The sequence below is a fragment of the Suncus etruscus genome, chromosome 13 (genome assembly GCF_024139225.1).
Source record: "Suncus etruscus isolate mSunEtr1 chromosome 13, mSunEtr1.pri.cur, whole genome shotgun sequence".
Taxonomy (NCBI): domain Eukaryota; kingdom Metazoa; phylum Chordata; class Mammalia; order Eulipotyphla; family Soricidae; genus Suncus; species Suncus etruscus.
In genome coordinates, this window is record NC_064860.1 from 31,182,577 (window position 1) to 31,204,102 (window position 21,526).

The window sequence follows — 21,526 nt, forward strand, 5'->3', positions numbered from 1 at the left end:
CTGAACTGCAGTTCATGGTTAGGACTGAATCAGTTTCAGAAGTAGAGCTCTGCCCACATGGTGGGTACATTTGAAGGGCATTAATGCTTCCTAATGTTACAACCTTTCTCCCTAAATCTCCTATGCACCCAATTTTGACTATAAAGGAAACTCTTGCAAGTTGATCTTAAGCACTAAAGAATAAATAAATAATAATAAATATAAATAAAATACAAAATAATGACATTAAGGTGTTAGCTGGAAATCAGAATGAGCTGCCATCTACCCAAACATAATTCAATGAATTCTGGGTTCCCCAATGGCAAACTTATTTCCAGAAGTTTCATTGTTTCTAAAGGAAGATAGTAATAGAACCTGGTAGAGCCTGATAGACCCTCATAGCTCTCAGAGACAAGGAGGAGACTGGCTTCTTGAGCGCTAATCACTTTCATCCTTGCCTCTGCTGTTTCTCTCCCAGGGTCTGTACACCTTGTGTGGAGCTGGAGACATTAGATCTAACAATGGGCTTGCTATCCACATTTTCCTCTGCAACACCTCCATGGTCAACAGGTAAGTGCTCAGTGCTAGGTGATTACCTTCATTCCCCAAGATCCATTGGTCAGAGGATAAAGACTGGGTTCTGTTTGTAATTTTTCTTTTCCTAATAAATACTGGTATATGTTTGTTAATAATGATAATTAAAGAGCACAACACAAACTGAACACTGAAGTATGTACGAGTTAGGACTATAGGTGTTAGTTTCATGTTGAACCTGTACAGATGTTTTTCTTTGTCATTCCCTAAACAACACATATAACAATTGTTTGCAACACTTTTGCATTCTAGTAAGCATTAGAACTAATCTGCAGGTGATTTAAAATATATTGGGCCAGGCCAGAGTGACAGCACAATGGTATGGCATTTTTCTTGCAGAGATACCCAGGACAGACCTGGGTTCAATCCCCAGCATCCCATTTGTACCCTGAGCCTGCCAGGAGCAATTTCTGAGCACAGAGCCAGGAGTAACCCCTGAGCACCACTAGGTGTAGCCAAAGAAACCAGTATATAAACATATATATATATACAACATAATATACATATATATACATATATATAGTGATGTGAACAGGTAGTATAGCAGTTAGGGTGTTTGACTTACATATGGCCAATCCAGGTTTGATCCCCAGCATTCCCTACAGTCCCCTGAGTACTGCTATGAGTAAGTCCTGAGTGCAGATCATACCTGAGAATCACCAGGTTTGGCCCTAAAAACAAAAAACAAGTGAATTGTGTAAGAGGATATGCATAAGTTATATGCAAACACCAAGCTACAAGTTATTTGATATGATACTTGAACATTTGTAGATTTTAGCATCCATGATTCTGTAACTATCCCTTGTGGACATGGAAGAATGACTGCATTTCTATCTTGTTGGGTTTTTGTTTTTGTCTTTGAGCACTCAGGAGTTACTCCTGGCTCTGCACTCAAAAATTACTCCCGGCAGGTTTGAGGGACCATATGGGATGCCAGGGATTGAACCCAGGCAGGCCACATGCAAGGCAAACACTCTATTTGCTGTGCTATCACTTTGGACCCTACATTTTTATCTTAACTAAGTATGGCATACACAATAATGCTAAGTATCAATGGATTGGGTACTGGAAAGCAAGAGTCATCCATGATGCATTTTGACTAATCAAGTTTGAGTAAAAATATCTTTAACTTGGAAAGATGTTCCAAGACTATCTTTGAGTCCAAAGCTATACTTCATGAGCAACACTAACACCATCTTTTTGGCAGTAGGGAACGCTATGAATTTGACTTTTACTAATACATTTATGTGATATTAAATATCCTACAGAGACATTTACATATTGGATTGTTTTAATTAGAAAAACAATAACAAATGAATTACTTCCTTTTCATTGGGAAAGAGAATATTATTATTGTTTATCATGCTACTCCTGGAAATGGATTGTTATGTACAAAACCTGATTCTACTGTTTCTGGCTAAGATATTCTGAACAAGTATTTGAACTTCTCAATCATGGATCAGAGATAAGATCACAAAAGCAAAGTGCCTTTTCCTTTGAGTCTAGTCACATATCAAGTTATGTGCTTTTTATCCACTTGAGTCACACTAACATTTATTTCATTCTTTCACCTACGTATGTCCTCTATCTCAGAACATTTACACATACTATTTATTCTTAAAATGTCTCATCAATAGCATGGAGGTAAGGTGTTTGCCTTGCATGTAGAAGGATGGTGGCTCGAATCCTGGCATCCCATATGGTCCCCCGAGCCTGCCAGGAGCGATTTCTGAGTGTAAAGCCAGGAATAACCCCTGAGCGCTGCCAAGTGTAACCCAAAAACCAAATGTAAATAAATAAAATAAATAGTCTCATCCTTCCCCAAGCCCATGCTTATATAATTTTTTTAAGATCCCAAACCACAAATCCCTTCGTTAGGGAAGCCCTTGCTGATTTCTCAATGTATTTCAGGTCCACTTCTTTTTTATTCCCCTTAATTTGACTTTGGTATTGCCATTTGTTTGTGGGGATATACTTCTATGTTGATCTAATTGCTGTCTAATGCCCTATTAGACTCCCAGCTGCATGAGAGTAGAGATGATGCTCACCATTTCATATGAAGTACTGAGTTTGGCAGACAGTGATATTAAATAATAATTTGTGGGTGAATTTATTTGTCTGGAGAGTGTTAACACTGAAAATCAAGAGAATTAATCTATTTGTTTCAGATGCTTTTACAATTCAGATGGAGACTTCTTGATTGGTAAGTTGTGAAGGTTCCACATTCACTGTGAATTGAATTCTACTAGTTCCATGCTGCCTTTTAATTGTACATATATATTTTTCCCTAAGCCTTATTTAGTACAATCTATAGACTGAGATCAAGAGGCAGTTGCTTATCTGTAAAAAAATTTTCCTAATATATCTCACAGTCTAGTCTATGACCTGGTCTCTATTTTAAGTCATTCTGGGCATATCAAATATAGGAGATCTAGCCGTTGAAAATAAATTCCAACATGTATAAAATTATTAAGATAATTCTGTTTGACATTAAATTTGTTCCCCAAAGTCCAACTGTCTTTGATATCTGTAATCTAAATACAAATTTTCATGAGACCATCTTAAATTAAATGTCTATTATAGATTTATTCAGACTAATTTATTCTATTTTATTACCATTATTATAAAGTCAATATTTTGATGTAAAATTAATTATATAAATACCAGCCTCCTGCTAGCAGAGATGGGTTACTTTTTCATTCTATTGCTGCTACTACTCTTTTTTTGGTCATTTCACAGGATTATGCATAAATACATTCTTCTGTACCTGACAACCAAAAAGAGAGGAGCAAGCTTTTTTCATTCCCTTTTTTCTAGACAGTAAAATAGCTAACATAGTGGTTAGAATAATTTTCAACTATGAAACTCAATAATGCTTTTTTCCGTTGGAATAAAAAAGCAAGTTCAGCTCTTAAGCTTTTTATTCTTCATTCTCTTTTGGAAAGAGTTGCTCACTGCTGCCCTGTGTTTTGTATTAGTTCCCCAGAAAGGGAAACTTCTCATTTACACTGAGTTTGGCAAGATGCTTGTGCAGCCCAATGAGATCTGCGTCATTCAGGTTGGTAATGTGTCCCCTTTTCCTCCCTGCTTCTCACTAATTTTGGAGCAATCAGATGCTGCAGCTGCTTCTGTTTCCAACTCTGAAATTTCTCTGTCATGCCTGGGCAGTAGGGAGGAAGTTTCAGTTACACAGAAGGGTAAACAGGCACAAGTGCCTGCTTTTGTTTTAAAATAACACAATCACAAGGCAATGAGCATTATCAATTCAAGTTCTTAAATATTTATACAAATTCAGGTTAAGGTTTTGGTTCTATGGAAAAAGGTAGAGAGGAGAGAGAATAGATTACGTTAAATTTTAGCTAATTTAGCTAAATTAGAAAATTTAAATTTCTTTAAATTTTTTTTCTTTTTTTTTTCTTTTTTTTTTTCTTCTTTTTTACACCCATCACCAGTGCAACATTCCCATCACCAATGTCCCAAGTCTCCCTCCTCCCCACCCGACCCCCGCCTGTACTCTAAACAGGTTCTCAATTTCCCTCATACATTCTCATTATTAGGACAGTTCAAAATGTAGTTATTTATCCAACTAAACTCATCACTCTTTGTGATGAGCTTCCTGAGGTGAGCTGGAACTTCCAGCTCTTTTCTCTTTTGTGTCTGAAAGTTATTATTGCAAGAATGTCTTTCATTTTTCTTAAAACCCATAAATGTGTGAGACCATTCTGCGTTTTTCTCTCTCTCTCTGACTTATTTCACTCAGCATAATAGATTCCATGTAAATCCATGTATAGGAAAATTTCATGACTTCATCTCTCCTGACAGCTGCATAATATTCCATTGTGTATATGTACCACAGTTTCTTTAGCCATTCGTCTGTTGAAGGGCATCTTGGTTGTTTCCAGAGTCTTGCTATGGTAAATAGAGCTGCAATGAATATAGGTGTAAGGAAGGGGTTTTTGTATTGTATTTTTGTGTTCCTAGGGTATATTCCTAGGAGTGGTATAGCTGGATCGTATGGGAGCTCGATTTCCAGTTTTTGGAGAAATCTCCATATCGCTTTCCATAAAGGTTGAACTAGACGGCATTCCCACCAGCAGTGGATAAGAGTTCCTTTCTCCCCACATCCCCGCCAACACTGTTTATTCTCATTCTTTGTGATGTGTGCCATTCTCTGTGGTGTGAGGTGGTATCTCATCGTTGTTTTGATTTGCATCTCCCTGATGATTAGTGATGTGGAGCACTTTTTCATGTGTCTTTTGGTCATCTGTATTTCTTCTTTGTCAAAGTGTCTGTTCATTTCTTCTCCCCATTTTTTGATGGGATTAGATGTTTTTTTCTTGTAAAGTTCTGTCAGTGCCTTGTATATTTTGGAGATTAGCCCCTTATCTGATGGGTATTGGGTGAATAGTTTCTCCCACTCAGTGGGTGGCTCTTGTATCTTGGGCACTATTTCCTTTGAATTTTAAATTCTTTAAATTTTAAGGATACTTTCATTTCAACTCAGCAAGAAGTTAAATCACAATTAGTTTGAGTCATAGATGCAATTGGAAATTTATTTTTTCTAATTTACCTTTGAGCTAGCTATCTATAGGGGGTATCTTCATAACAGAAGACCTGACTTGGTGATATACACTAATATCTTCTTCCTTTTCCAGAGAGGAATGCGATTCAGCATAGATGTCTTCGAGGAGACCAGGGGCTATATCCTGGAAGTCTATGGGGTCCACTTTGAGTTGCCAGACCTGGGACCTATTGGTAAATTTTTTGTATAGTCCTCTAAGTCTTTTGATATACTGGTACATATAATTGCCTTAGAGTTAATTATCCTTCTCCTTTGAACATCTCTCAAACTTCAGCTTTCTTCTCCAAACTACATCTCTAGACTAAGTACAGTTGGGAATTTAAGAAACAGTAAAATCAGTGCTGGAGCAGTGGTGCAAGAGGTAAGGCATCTGACTTGTGCCCGCTAGCATAGGATGGGCCACGGTTCAATCCCCCAGTATCTTATATGGCCCCCCAAGCCAGGAGTGATTTCTAAGCGCATAGCCAGGAGTAACGCCTGAGAGTCACAGGGTGTGACCCAAAACCAAAATAAATAAATAAACAGTAAAATTCATTGAGAATTCTACTTTATATTTAGATTTCCATGTTCTGAGATTCTGTGCAGTGGGTGTGACTGACACAATAAATGAATTGAAATCTTTATTAGCTTATCAGAATATTGTCCCACAATTAGTTTCAGCTCTCATATACCAACAAGGATCATAAGAGGAACATCTTCAAATAGAAGCCTTTGGGCCCGGAGAGATAGCACAGCGGTGTTTGCCTTGCAAGCAGCCGATCCAGGACCAAAGGTGGTTGGTTCGAATCCCGGTGTCCCATATGGTCCCCCGTGCCTGCCAGGAGCGATTTCTGAGCAGACAGCCAGGAGTAACCCCTGAGCACCGCCGGGTGTGACCCAAAAACAAAACAAAACAAAACAAAAACAAAAAAAAATCAAATAGAAGCCTTTCCCAAAATTTTCATATCAAAAATGACCCAAGTCTACCTACCCATTATTAAATTCTCTGTAGAACATCTAGAAAATTTAAATTTCTTTAAATTTTAAGGATACTTTCATCTCAACTCAGCAAGAAGTTAAACCACAATTTATTCCTCTCTGGAAAAGGAAGAAGACATTAGTGTATATCACCAAGTCAGGTCTTCTGTTATGAAGATACCCCCTTTTCCCAACCCATAGCCAGTTCCATGTGATTGAGAACAACTATAATCTACTGGACTATAGATCGCTAGTTCAAAGGTAAATGAGAAAAATAAATTAAAGCAAGCCAGTGTGTGATAGTTTTCTGGTTATAGTGTGTACAAATTTGGATAACTGTGGCCTAAGTCACCAGGTATAGCTTCTCAAAAGAAATGAGATTGAGTATATGTGCTGCCCAAGTACATATGTTGCTGCTCAAGCACATTGTGTTCCAGCACATGATGCCTACCTACATTTTTTTTCTCGAGATGTATACTTTCATACTTTAATGGTAGGCTATGTACTGGACCTCTCTCCACTCTGAAGAAGCCCATGTTCTCTTTTGAGTATATATCTTACCTCTCTGTTTACTTCCCATTAAATTCTAGTAGACTCGTTTTTACCTTTAAAAAAGTGAGATTGTACTAATTCTTGATGAAAAATTGAGGGAAAATAAAGTGGGAAAGGGTAACTTAAAAACATCCAGATGGAAATGAGTTTGGCTAACAGAAAAGAGATCATCTCAATTCACTGCAATAGCCAATATTCTATGAAAAAGTATATTATTAGGGGCCGGAGAGATAGCACTGCGGTAGGGAGTTTGTCTTGCAAGAGGCTGACCCAAGACCAATTGTGGTTCAAATCCTGGCATCACATAAGGTCCCCCGTGTCTGCCAGGAGAGATTTCTGAACACAGCGTCAGGAGTAACCCCTGAGTGGCGCCAGATGTGGCCCAAAACAACACAACAACAATAAAATATATATACATTTTTAAATGACAGATACTATATTCTTCTGGAAAAGGAAAATCCTCTGAGAGATACATATCTACAAATATTGCATTCCTACTGAGCACACTCTACCAAATAAATCTACCACTAATAGTTAACAGTTAAAAACAACAACAATAACAAATAGAAACAAAAGCATATCACTCAATGCTATGGATATGGAAATCACAGCTGCTGTGAGGTAGATTTCACTTTTCGAAATTAAACTAAGCAAGCTAGAGCCAAAAGAAACAGAAGAGGAACGAGGGTGGTAGGAGGGCTTGTTCTCAAAGCATCACTTGAAGTGAATTGAATTCACTGGGTAAACTGGCCTTTAGTTTCATCTTTGACATGTTTGCAGAAGGTGGTTACCACGCCTCCCAACCCTTCCCTTCCTTGTTAACAGCCTTTTTAAAGCAAAACAGAGCCAGGATAGCATGTGCCTTCTGGTCACTCCCCTGGGGAGAGTGGAGGCTGGTGGGAAGCAACAGAGAGGCAGCTGGAGCCCAGCGGGCATCTGTCATCCTGTTCACCACCCGCTCTTTCCTCTTTGGTCTGGTTTCCTGCTGCTCTCCAGGCAGCAGAGCCTCTAGGTTCCATGGAACATGTAACCCTCTGGAAAATATATATAATTTACTAATCAGCTGGGGACTCATTTTTTTTTAACCCTGGAAACCGAAAACACTCCCTGGGTATCTCCTCTCAGAGCTAAATTATGTTTTTGCGCTTATGCTTTTCATTCTTGGTCTTTTGATTTATTTTCTTTGTCTGGAGGTAATACTCGCAAATCAGAGGTAAGCAGGCAAGTCCTGAATACTTCCAACCTCAGTGGCAAATGGATTCATCAAGCGGCAGAGTAATATTAGATTGGTTCTGAATTTTGTCTGAAAGTGGAAGCATGCGGAAGCAACTGTATGTAACCCTTCTTTCTCTAGAGTGATGGATAAAATCTAGATGAAATCTAGATGAATAAGATTTAGAGTTATCAGGATTTTGAGGAGAAGGAAGGGACAACACAGTACTCTATCATAGCTTGTTTTCCTTTGTATCTCTTGATCTCCTCCCTCACCTCATCTGTAGTGATAATGATAGTTCATGCTAGATGTTTATAAACTATATCCACAACTTTAGGAGGTAGTGCAAGTCAAGATGAAAAAGTTTACATACTTTTTTTCCAAAAAAAATACCTTGGGTCTTCCTTATTGGACTTGGAATCCAATGAATCTTTGAACAATGAAACTAGTTGTGGAATACACCTTGACATTTTAAAAAAGATAACCTTCTCTTCCTGCAATCACAGGCATTTTCCCTATGTGACTTCATAAGTGTCTAAAGATTCTTGGGTCATTATATCCTAGGAGCCAATGGCTTGGCCAATCCTCGTGATTTTTTGATACCTGTCGCCTGGTATGAAGATCGTCATGTGCCAGGTGGCTACACAGTGATTAATAAGTACCAGGGCAAGATGTTTGCTTCCAAACAGGTAATTTGAAAGAATTGGTAGGTAAAAGTAGGAATGAATAGTTACTTAGCACGTGTAGATTTTCAATGTTACTATTAGTACTTTACATACTATTTATGCTGCTTAGATAATACAAATAAATTTTATTTGAGTGATAAAAATAATTGATAGGGGCAGGAACGATAGTACAGCAGTAGTTGCCTTGCACGTGGTCAGACCTGGTTTGATCCCTGGCATCCTATATGGTTCTCCTAGCCAGGGGTGATTTTGAGCACATAGTTAGGAGTAACCCCTGAGAGTCACCAGGTTGTGGCCCAAAAACAAAAACAAAAATGATAAAGAGGCAATTAACCCAATGTGACAGTACAAGGCAGAAACCAAGATTTAAAAATCTGTCTGAATTTAACACTCAGGTTCCTTCCATTCCACAATCAATGAAAAATTTGAGCTTCCATAAGACTCTATAAATGGGTGGCGAACATAAGATAAAGGCAGATTTATATTGTCTGGAAAAGATATTGAGTTAATAAACAAATTATCCAATATCTTTTTAACCACGATCCACAATATTTCATAAAAAGGAATGATTGATGTAAAATAAGTAGTAGGATTCAGCTAAATAATTTGACTGTTTCAACCACCATCTTAATATTATAGAACCTAAGTAAAAGTATATATAAGAATAAAAATAATCATAATATAAAACATAGGCCATAATAGATGAAACTCTTAGTGCTTGGTACAGTGACTAATAAAATATTAATGTTATCGGGGCCGGCGAGGTGACGCTAGAGGTAAGGTATCTGCCTTGCAAGCACTAGCCAAGGAAGGACCTCGGTTCGATCCCCCGGCGTCCCATATGGTCCCCCCAAGCCAGGGGCAATTTCTGAGTGCTTAACCAGGAGTAACCCCTGAGCATCAAATGGGTGTGGCCCAAAAAACAAAAAAAATATTAATGTTATTATTTGATAAAAGTAACCCAAAGATATCTTAAATTTGTTTTTTCACATTTACTATATTGCTCATATTTAACCAAGGTGTGTTTTTTTCCTTGAAAAGCATTTTGAATCAGTAGGAGTCAATTAGTTTGTCACTTTAAATTAACTCCTCAGGGTTTACTGTCACCCCTGTATCAATTATATTCTCCTTTTCTGGGGCATAATTTTTCAAAATGTAGTTCAGAGACAATTTGCTTCAGAAATTCTCAGGGAATATTTTTTTAATTAAAACTCTTGGGTCTAGAGTTATAGCACAGCAGGTAGGGCATTTGCCTTTCACATGGCTGACCCGGGTCTAATCCTCAGCAACCCATATGGTCGCCTGAGCTTCCCAGGAAAGATTTCTGAGTCAGAGTCAGAAGGAATACCTGAGAATCATCCAGTGTGGCCTCTTCCTCCTTCCCCCAAAAATGTTTAGTTACAATTTCACCTGAAAAAAATTATAACCTTGTAGGTAGGGCAGGAAAATCTATATTGATTTTATTGGTTTTTTTTACATATATTTGATGGAGATCCATGCCCCTAGAGACAAAGAATAGCTCCATGGGTCTTCACTTTCCAAGTAGACCCTGTGCTGGGGTCTATGTGAGATCTTAGGTTCATTCTTCTTTCTTAATCTTGCTCTAAGAGGTTACTCTATCACCCAGGCCCTCTTAGAGCTAACTTTCAAATGATATCATCCATTTGGAAATACAAGAAACATGGGAGTAGGAGAAAAGAAATATTAGGGTTTTCCTCCCTTTCTATCTTTTCTAACTAGATCTAGAGGGAAGGGAAGATCTAGTATTCTATCATAGTTTGTTTTCTTTTTTTTTCTCTTTATCTCCTCCCCTCACCTCACCTGTAGTGATGATAGTTTATGCAAAATGTTTATAAACTATATCCACAGCTTTAGGAGGTAATATTGGTCAAAATGAAAATATTTACATATTTTTTTTCCAAACAAATACCTTAGTTCTTCCTATAAGACTTGGGATCCAATAAATCTTTGAAATAGCTGACTCCCTCTAGAATCTATACATTTATTAACAATGGGTGACCTGAGGTGGCCCTTTCTTCATGGTTCTAGCTCTTGCTGGGGTCCTAAAAGAATATTCCCTTCCTGTATTCTATCAGTCTGGGAATGGCAAAGTCTTTCTGCTTTTGGTATATTTAAATACCTTGTTATCTCTAGCCCATTCACTTAACCCTAATCACACCACTGTGAATAGCTTCTAAACATTCTGAGGTAAATTTTTTCAGAAAGAGGGTTTTTTTTTTTTCAGGTGAGGATAGCTTTTCTATAGCAGAACACTGATGCTCTCCTACCACAGGACAGATTTAAGAAACATCATCAGAGGACTTTACTGAAAATGTCAATACCTTAATACTAAAACTATTAGAAACATTGTTCTCTTGCACTGGCCAGCCCAGTTACTACATCTGTCAGCAGCTCTTCTAGGCAGCAGTTAGCTGGAAAACAGTGCCTATTTTCTATTCCAGGAAACCTAGCAGGTGGCCAAGATTCCTAGAATTACTAACATCAAAAAGTTCTAATAGTTTTGCTTAAAAAATTGTTGACTAGGATTGGAATTGTGGTAGGCTTGGTGTTGAATTATTATATGCCTCAACCTCAACTGTCAATAACTTCATAAATCAAAGTCTTTAAATAATTTTCAATTATTGATGAACAAGAAAGATAATACAGCAAGTAAAACCTTTCATTAGACTGGCCCAGGTTTTGTCCCCAAAACCACATATGTTTCCCTGAGTTCTGGCAGGAATGATGTCTGAGTGAGCACTGCCAAGTGTGGTCACAAAACAAAACAAAAAAAATTGATGACAGATACTATTTACAAAACGTGTTGTGTTGCTGCTATATATGTGATCTATAAGCAGAGTTACCACAGCTTTTGTACTAGAAAAAGGAAGTTCATTGTTAAAGGGGATGAAATTGAGGGCATATGAAGAATGAACTAGGGTTACACTTCTTCCAGATGATGCTGTTATTAAATTATAAGACCAAAATCAAATTAAAAAAATAGATTGCTGCCCTGTATAAACTATAAAATCACATCTACAAAAGCACTGTGTACTAAAATCAAACTTTCCTATTTTTTGTGACTAGGATGTTTCCCCATTTAATGTTGTGGCTTGGCATGGAAACTATACTCCGTACAAGTACAACTTGGAGAATTTTATGGTTATCAACGCAGTGGCCTTTGATCATGCAGTAAGTCTGGATGAGGGAGTGGCTTGGGGCTGAGGGGAACCTAAGGGTAAAAGGAATCAACAGCACATTCCATGCTTTATTAACTTAACATTTTCAGTGTCACACTTGGACGTTCAAGTTTTAGTTATCTGTCTCCATGCCAACAGAAATTTCAATCATCTGCAACAAAGTCAGTGAAGAAATAATTTACATAGCAAGCAAGGAAGCCAGGCCAGACACTCATAATTCACCAATGAATACAGTTCTATTACATAAATGGATAAAAACCTGGTATTGGGGAGAGTGATATATTTTTATGTTGCTAATAGGTTAATGGTGGATTCATGAGAATGGAAAATTTTGGGATTTAGACAGTTCTATGTCTTACTCAGAAGTGTTGAATCTACTTATTCTGGCTACCAACTTTAGTGAATTCCACTCAAAACTTTTCATTTTTAATTGTAAAAAAGAAAAAAATGTTCATTTTTATTTTCATCCATTTATAACTTTATATTTTAGCCATTTCTATTAAAATACTGGAGTTTACAATATTGTTACTAATACATTTTATAGATATATCATTCCAACACACACCCACCACCTCAGAGTCCACTTCCCTCCTGTAGTGTCCCAAAGGCCCCTCTCACCACCCTGCCCCCACCATATCAGCTCAGTTCTATAGACAAAATCTTTAATTCTGATGACTTTGGCCATTTTTTTTCTCTTACTAAATTAATTGTAAAGTTAACACTAGTAATAAATAATAAAGATTATCTCACATCTGGGATAGATATCTCTTTTATTTTTTAAATTGTGGAAGTGGTGTCACCTATACACATAGGTGAATAGAGATAAACCAGAATTTTAGAAAAATATAAATTGATAATAAATTAATAAAGTAAAATTTTTTCAAAGGTAATTATTTTATTAGGTATATAAATTTGAAAAACTAATATAATATGGTTAATTTTGTGCTAATACATTTTAGGATTTACATGAAATACATTCTGCAAATGTAAAATTAGTAAGAGTGAAAAGAGTTAAGGAAAATTTAAAGGGAAAATCTGAATAGACTTATAGAAGTATTAAAGTGTGTTTTAGTCTAAGAAAGAGACTATTGGTATTATATTAGAAAGTATCATATTACAGATATTGCTTAATTGTGTGTATAATTAAAGTCTATATAGTATAAGACAATAGTTGCAATAAAATTTATATGGATACATTTTTAATCATATACATAACATTTGATATAAATTAAATGTTGAGGGGCCAGAGCAGTGGCACAAGCCATAAGGTGTTTGCCTTGTGCCTGCTAGCCTAGGATGAACTGCGGTTTGATCCCCGGAGCCCCATATGCTCCCCCAAGCCAGTAGCAATTTCTGAGCACATAGCCAGAAGTAACCCCTGAGCATAACTAGGTGTGGCTCAAAAACCAAAATAAATAAATTAATTCATTAATTAAATGTTGATTAGTTATTTAGAATGTATAAAATCCCTTAGTAAGGAGTAAGTTCACAGAGGGCAACCATACATAGCATGAGTGAATGCCATACTCAATGCCAAGTGCTGGAGTTTGTTTTGCCTTTTAAAGGAGAAACTTTAATGCTGCTCGCAAGATTAGTTGCAAGACTATGGATTCCATAAACTAATGCCTGTCCTTGAAGCTCTGTATTGTTTCTTTAAACCTGAATAGAAAATGATTATCGGCTAGACTATTGGTGATGTGTTCAGTTCACTGAGTTTTTGTACTGCATTTCATTTCTCTTCTGGCTCATAGAGTGTTATTTGACAGATCTGCTGGGAACCTTATGGGCTTTTTATGTAAGTTTCTTTTTAATATCACTACTTTCAATTTTCTGTCTTTATCTTTGGATTTTGTCATTTTGAATAGAATGTGTCTCAGAGTTTTTCTATTTGAGTCTATTTTACTGGCACCTCTTGGAAATTGGTGTCTATTCCACAACTCTGGAAAATTCTTATATATTATGTTTTGAACTATAATTATTCCTTCATTAAATTTTCTTTTCTATTCTTTAGGGAGTCCTCTCTGATTCTTATAATGTTCCTCTTGAATTCATCCCATAGGTCTCTGCTATGCTATTAATTTCTTTTTGGACTGTTTTCCACTTTCTGTTGTTTTTAGAAGTTTCTCCCATCTCTTCTTGGAATTCCTTGATATTTTGCTTAACTGCTCAGTAATTTTACTGAGATTTTTTTTAATTTCACTTACTTTACTCTTCATTCCTACTTGTTTTTCTTATTTTTCAGCATTCTTACTTTCTTGTGCCTTTCTGACTACCTGTGTCACGCTTTTCTTGAGCTCATTAAACATCCTCACCATAGTGTAACTCAGGCTTTGTCTGAGGACTTCCTGAGCTGGTTGATACTAATTGAGCCTTTTGTGTTATTGCTCTTGCTCATTGAGTTTGGGAGCTTCTATTTGTCTTTCCCATTGGGTTTGCTATATGGAGGTTATCTTTGAAGTTAGCCCCCTCTGAGAAATTAGGCTGGGAAGTGCTCTTTTCCTTCCCTTCTCTTCTTCCCTAGTAATGGGAAGTGTAACTGTGAGCAGAGTGAAATTTGATGAGAAGTTGTCATTTCAGGAGCTGTGGAGCTGTTGAAATGGTGAAGGTTGTCTTCTGGGGTCTAGCCAGAAGGGAAGAGAACCCTCCCCCAGTTCTGAAAGGCTTTGGAGCTGACAGCTAGGAGATTGATCTACCAGGAGGAGGGATGCAAGGAGCAGAGGTTCAGAAACTGCGAAGCTGGTTCCCTTGAAAATCCAAACTGTTTTTAGCAGTCATGGAATAGAAAACTCTCTTCTGACGTTTCTCATAATGTTGAGTACTTGATTTAAGACCAAAAAAAAGCCTTGAGTATGAACTTGGTCACATTTTTTCATTTAATTAGGCAGCCACCAATGGTCCCCTGACTACAGTGTAGGCCCTCAAGACCCACATTCTTGATAAAATGCAATTCTCAAATCCAGGGGGAGAGATTATTTGGCAGCCTAATTTATAATAGAGTAATTTAACCCACAGGCTAAAGGGATAATTAGAACTGAAACCAGAGACAGAAAGAAAGAAAGTCAGGTCTGCTTATCTGGGGGCAGAGGGAGAGTAGACAAAACTGCTCTTCTGAAGATCAACAAGGTATTTTTCAATACATTTTCAATTGAATTACCATGAAATACACATTGACGAAGCTAATTTGTGATTGAGTTTCAGTCATACAATGTCCTCCTGCCATCTACCACCCTTTTAGAGCAGAATTTTTATTCTCTGTCTGAAGAATCTCTCTCTCCTTTTAGGCACTGTGTTTGCAATATTGTTACTGAAAAGATAGTGTGCAAATCTCTTTTACTGCCTTTCAAAGGCACCCAGTTCTTGTCCAGAGTAGATCAACACAACAACTTAAAAAATCCAAATGGGAAAATAAAATTAGAGATCGAACCCAAAATAGCTTAAAAAAATTCTGAGATTGATGGAACTTTATTGAATAAAGTCTCATTGCTTTTTCTTCAATGGTTTTAGATTGTTTCTCAGATTGTTTCTCATGGCAGATGAACATCTAATATTTCTGACATCAGTGAGAGTTGTTTTATTTTGTTTTGTTTTGTTTTTAGCTTGCGTTTACACAGTCTCAGTCTTCACTGGACTACTGCTACCGTTTCTTTTCCCAAGATTCAAATGTATTCATTCAGAGCCTTTGTAGGTTCTTTGTGGTTTAGGATTAAGTAGAGCTCTGAAGGGTAGGAAACAAAGTTCTTTATCATCTGACTGGGATTGTTTTTCCAGAACAACCTCCTTTCTGACAATGCACCCAACTTTTCTTGCCTCTTAACAAGATTTTTTGCTATTTCCTCTATATTTAAAACTCTTTTCCTTTATTTCTTTCCTTCCTCTGTCCCCTTCCCTTTTCTTTCCTTCTCCTTTCATTCTTAATGACCCATCAAGTGTCATTTCCTTATAGAAGCTCCCCTGATCCTCTCAGAGTAAGAAATGCTCTTCTCTGCATTCCCTTACATTTCTAGCTAAGACGTCATATTTCCTTTGGTAGCAACTAACCTATTATTCCCTGCCCACTTCCACCACCAAGAATGCTAAAGGGGTAAGGAACATCTCGATCATTTAAAAATAATTTAAATGAATGTTTACCAGAGAATGAAGACCTACCAGGGGTCTCAAACTCATGGCCCAGGGGCCACAAACGGCCCTCCGTACAACATTTTGTGGCCCTGCCCAAGAGGAATCATTTTTTGTTTTGTTTTGTTTTAGTTGTTTGGGTCAGACCCCCCAATGTTCAAGGCTTACTACTAACTTTGCACTCAAGGATCACCCCGACTTTGCCTCCTGCGGCCCCCAGGTAAATTGAGTTTGAGACCCCTGATAGCCCTTCCACAAAGGGGCAAATCCAAGGTACATTCCTTAGAAACAGAGCATGGGAAAGGTAATTTTTTCATTGTTGCATTGTTGATTTTATATTTTGTTTTGTTTTAATTTATAGTTAACATCCACTACCATCTATATGGCTCTATTACCCCTTTCCCATGACCTCTTCCCCTCTGGTGAGCTTAATTTTGTTCTCAGTGCCTGCGTCTTGGCTATTTGTCTATTTTGTTTCTTTATATTCATATAAGGAAATAAAATAAATCATCTGACTCTCAGCACTGATAATGGCATCTAAAAATAAACATTAGTGTTTTAAATTAAGTTTAATTTTATTCTCCCACTGAAGTGATTTAAGTTTCTTTTAATTCATAATTCCCAACACACACACACACACACACACACCAACAACTAATTTTTCTCTGCGCTATGACTTGAGTGGTGGTATTTTTTAGTCTGAAGGTCAAACAAGAGTGAAAAACAAACACCCAGTTATCAGTCTTTTCTGCCCAAGAATGCCATCTGGCCTCTGATTTCATCAAAGATACGCACATCCTACATCTACCTCAGAACTTGAATATTCTTTTTATTTCTATTTCAACCTTTCTAACATGAGCTCCCTGCAGCTCATCCCAGCTCTTGGGTCACCCCAAGCTGAGAGTAGGAGGCAAGCACCACTGGTTTTCAAATGCCTGGTGTAGTACTTACAGGAAATGGGGACTCAGCAGGGTGAATGCAACACAGAATTCTCTTAGCTGGTGTTAATTCATTTTGCTTTAAGCACAGCAAGAAGGGCATATTGGGTGAGTGATTGCTGCCTCTTGACAACAAGTCCATAATTCTAAGCACGTCTGATTAGAAATGATTGTCAATTGGGAATACTTTCCAGTGCAGGTGACATGTGTGTCATTGCCCAGTCACCTCTCTTTCCTTATGTGTTCAGTCTCTCCATGTGCTATGCTTTCACAGGACCCTTCCATTTTCACTGTGTTGACTGCCAAGTCTCTCCGCCCTGGAGTGGCCATCGCTGATTTCGTTATTTTCCCGCCTCGATGGGGGGTTGCTGATAAGACCTTCAGGCCTCCATATTACCACAGTAAGTCTTTTGCCAAACACATATAGAAGTAAAAAGATATAGCAAAGCAGTGAGCATTCCCCAGAAAAAATATAGTAGGGTATGGGGAAATGTTTCTGTTCCACTTGTGCTGGGCACTCAGGATTCTTCTACTTCCTGAGCCTGAATGCACTTGCTGACTTTTAACTACTTAAATGCCACAACTTTGGTGGGGATAAAATGTGGGGTTGACTCTGAAAATTACACAGTGCAGGCCCAATCTAGTTTCTCTGGCCCTGGTGATATGAGCATGGTTATTTCTTTGCATTTTTGATTTGTGTGTGTGTGTGTGTGAAAAGGAGATCTTGCTGTTTTTTAAAAGCTAGCTACCTAATTCTGGTTCAAAAACTAACAAAATGTGCCTTCCTCAGTTATTTTCAGTAGATTAAAGCAGGCTGCAGCTCATAGTAGAGAATGGACTCTGCTCTGGAAGCAGTCCCTGCACACCAGGTATTTGCCCATCATTCATGAAACTAAGCCTGATCAAGAGGGAACAAAAGAAAGACATTTGGGAGTTTTAGGATTGCAGCCTGGAAGACACAGTCCCAAAAAAAAAAACATTAAATCATGTTTCTGTTTGTCTGTGGAGGGAAAGGGCTTATATCTACAACAGAAAGGCAAGAGTTCACATTCAGGTTCACTATGCACATTAACTTTCAGGTCTAATTGGAAATTTCAGCTCCAATTGGTGCAATCATTTAAAATTTAGGTGAAGAATTAGTTTTCACTATAATTAGTTGAGTCTAATATTGGCTAGTTGTTGGCCAAATAGCTTTGCCTCATTTGTTTCCTAGAAGAGGATGTGCTCCAGCTTGCCTGATCATGCCAGGCAGTGCCTAGACCTTACTTGCCTTGACTTAACTGGGGCCTGACCCTTTTTTTAAGTATTTTTTTTATTTTTAATAATGTCTTTATTTAAGCACCATGATTATAAATATGTTTGTATTTGTGTTTCTAGAGCTTCTCCAATCTGTTCTTATTACCGAGACTCATGATGAGTCTATTTTGTTTTTTTATGTCTTATCTGCCATAGGACTTGTCAACATTATTATCTTTTATTACTATTGTTACTAACAGCTGCCAATTATTCACCATTTTCTATGGCTCTAATTTTTTGAAAGTATTAACACATTAAACCCTATACAGTAGCATTGAAAAGTTAATATCATCATGTCCCCTTGTTATTGGTGGGTGTGTGCCGAAGGGAACGCAAGACAAGTAAAAGGAGTCAGTTCCTATCTCCACCTTTATTCAGGCTCTTGTTTTGATTTTGAAAACAAAATATGGGGATATGATAATGAAATTAAATAGTTTTATTTTAAAAATATGAGAGAGGAGAGAGTGAAGAGAGAAAGTTATAAAGTTAAAAAAAAAAGAATTACATACCTGGAGTTGGTATATGTGGTCAAATCCAGAATGGAGTTGAGTTGATAGAAGATGCCAGTATTTCACATAGTAGATGAGTATGGGCTCCATCCAGAATGAAGTGCACCAAGCTGCTTTAGGAAGTTTGTGTTGGTGTTTTTTGGTGATCTACAGAATTATAAAGCCATTCATGATAGATTTTTAGGTGCACAATGCTCCAACATCAATTCACTCACCAGTGTCCACTTCCTTTCATCAATACCCCTAGTTTCCTCTGATACAATCAACCTGCTTCTATGCAGACACTATTTTCTATTTCTTCTCTCTTCTTTTAGGCAATTTGGTTTACGGTACTGTTATTGATAGGGTATCAATTAATGTTACTTGGGTTATTTTTTTTTTTTTACCCAGTTGCCTCAGCTTGAGCTGACAGATGGGAGTTTTTAAAAACAACTTTTTTATTCTAATTTTTAAGTTTTAATAAATTTTAATTGAATCACCATGAGATACACAGTTGTTCATGACTGAGTTTCAGTCATACAATGTTCAACACCCATCCCTTCATCAGTACACATTTCCACCACCAATATTCCTAGTTTCCCTCCAACACTCCTCCTACTACTACTTCTCCTCCTCATTTTCCTCCTCCTTCTCTTTCTTCTTTCTCTCTTTTTCTCTCTTCCCTTCTCACCTCCCTTTTTGTTAAGGAAAAGAACTTTCAACGCTGGAGGTTTCTCTCTTTTCTTTATTCTTATCAAGGCATAATTTGTGGTCATCAGTGATCTCCAGGTGGCTTCCTCCTGAGATAACACAGCAGGAATGGTGCTTGCCTTGAATATGGTTCATTGGGTTTGATTTCCAACATCTCAGATGGTTCCCCTAACCCACCAGAAATAACATCTGAGCACCTCTGGCTGTGCGACCCAAAAACCAAAAAAAAGAAATAAGTAAACATATTTGTCTCTTCAAATACTCTTTCTTTTCTTTTTTTTTTTTTTTTTTTTGTCTGCCACATCTAGAAGTGTTCAGGACTTATTCCTGATTCTGCACTCAGTAATTACTCCCGGAGGGCTTGAGGGACCATATGGGTTGCTGGTAATTGAACCCTGGTCAGCCACATGCAAAGCAAATGTCCCCTCCCCCCTTGACCCCACTTCAAATACTTCTTGATGATTGTGTTTTTTATGACTTCCTACATTTACTGCCAAGAGAATCCCAACTTGAATGTCTACCTCACCCCACTTTTTTTTCTACATTAAAACAAAGGTTGGGGGGGACGATGAGGTGGCGCTAAAGGTAAGGTGTCTGCCTTGCAAGTGCTAGCCAAGGAAGGACCGAAGTTCGATCCCCCAGAGTCCCAGATGGTTCCCCCAAGCCAGGGGAGATTTCTGAGCGCTTAGCCAGGAGTAACCCCTGAGCATCAAATGGGTGGCCCCCCCCAAAAAAAAAAACAAAAACAAAAAAAGAGCAATAACACTACCATAACTTATTTCAATATTCATTTGTACCTTTAAATGTATATAAGTCTTTAATAGCATGTTGATCTTATAGTATACTACTTTGCTATATTGGTTTATTTTTTCTAAGAGATGTTTAATGAAGACTTTTGGGTATTCTATGTATATTATCATGACATCTGCAAATAGCAATAGCTTTACTACTTTTCAAATTTGGGTCACTTTTATTTCTTTTTCTAGATTGATTTTTGTGTCAAGGACTACCAAAACTATATTGAATAAAAGTAGAGAAAGTGGAGATTCTTGACTTGTGTCTGATCAAAAGAAAGGCTTTCATTTATTTAAAAAAAAAAATAAAAAGGTTAGGGCCAGTGCAATAGCACAGCAGTAGGGAGTTTGCCTTGCATGTGGCCAACCCAGAAGGGACCTGGGTTTGATTACAGCATCCCACATGGTCCCCAAGCCTGCCAGGAGCATTTTCTGAGTGCAGAGCCAGGAGTAACCCCTGACCACCGCTGGGTGTGGCCCCAAAACATACATACATACATACATACATACATACATACATACATACATACATACATAAATGTTTTTTAAAAAGGTTTAAAATAGTTAAATAATTTGCACAAGGCCTTACAACTGGATAAATGGTTTCTATAGTCAAGATTTAATTGAAGGCAATTTAATATCATAACAGACATTTATGATGACTGTAAGATGTGCCTCTCACTGGTACATGATATAAAAATAAATTTTTAATAAGTGAGTGCATCACTACAATGCCACTTTATGACCATACCCAAGGAGGTTGGCATTTTTATTGCACGGTGGCAAGCTATAAATCTAGCCTAAAGGTCAATATACAATTCCACATTTTGATTGCTGTTTTGCAAATAAAATTCTGAAAAGACTTTGGAGCATATTTCAGCTGAAACTTTCTGAATAGCAAATAATTTTCCTTAGCTAACCTCAAGGCCTTATGTCTATACGTGACTCCTTTGTACATGTACCAGCTCCCAGGTACTAGGGCTCAATCAAATACAACAGTACACAGAATGGGTAAGTCAGATATTTGTTGACAGTGGGCATTGGGGTACCCAGGAAGGATGCATGGCCAAATCACAGTAGTATCTTTTTTGGTGACACCATTATGGTACAGAAAAGGAATCAGTTATCACTACAAAGATACCAGAGGCAGAGGCATTGTGAATAGAATCATAATGAACTTTCCTATGAAGGATATAAGTCCATTACCAGGCTTAGCTATTCTTTTAGATGTTAATTTCCCTAGAGGGTAATTTGTAGGAGAGAGAATTGTTCTCACTTGGAACCACATTGTAGTCCTTGATCATTTATTTCACAGTTTTTGAATTGAAGTTGGTTTGGTTGGTGCTTCTTAGATTTTAGTAGCTGTGTCACCTGGAGCGCTTGTTAATGCACAGATACCTGGACCCTTGGAATTTCTGTT

At 37.5% G+C, this 21,526-nt stretch overlaps 1 protein-coding gene across 1 annotated transcript in view; it reads left to right on the plus strand.

Moving 5' to 3' along the window:
• HGD (homogentisate 1,2-dioxygenase) overlaps window positions 1-21,526 on the plus strand; it is a 57,803-nt gene that overhangs the window by 27,411 nt on the left and 8,866 nt on the right. Inside the window, exons 6-12 of the mRNA XM_049785913.1 lie at window positions 458-549; window positions 2,742-2,776; window positions 3,552-3,631; window positions 5,229-5,328; window positions 8,442-8,566; window positions 11,651-11,755; window positions 17,092-17,218. Coding sequence (XP_049641870.1) covers window positions 458-549; window positions 2,742-2,776; window positions 3,552-3,631; window positions 5,229-5,328; window positions 8,442-8,566; window positions 11,651-11,755; window positions 17,092-17,218 — 664 coding nt within the window. The remainder of the gene's footprint in view (window positions 1-457; window positions 550-2,741; window positions 2,777-3,551; window positions 3,632-5,228; window positions 5,329-8,441; window positions 8,567-11,650; window positions 11,756-17,091; window positions 17,219-21,526) is intronic.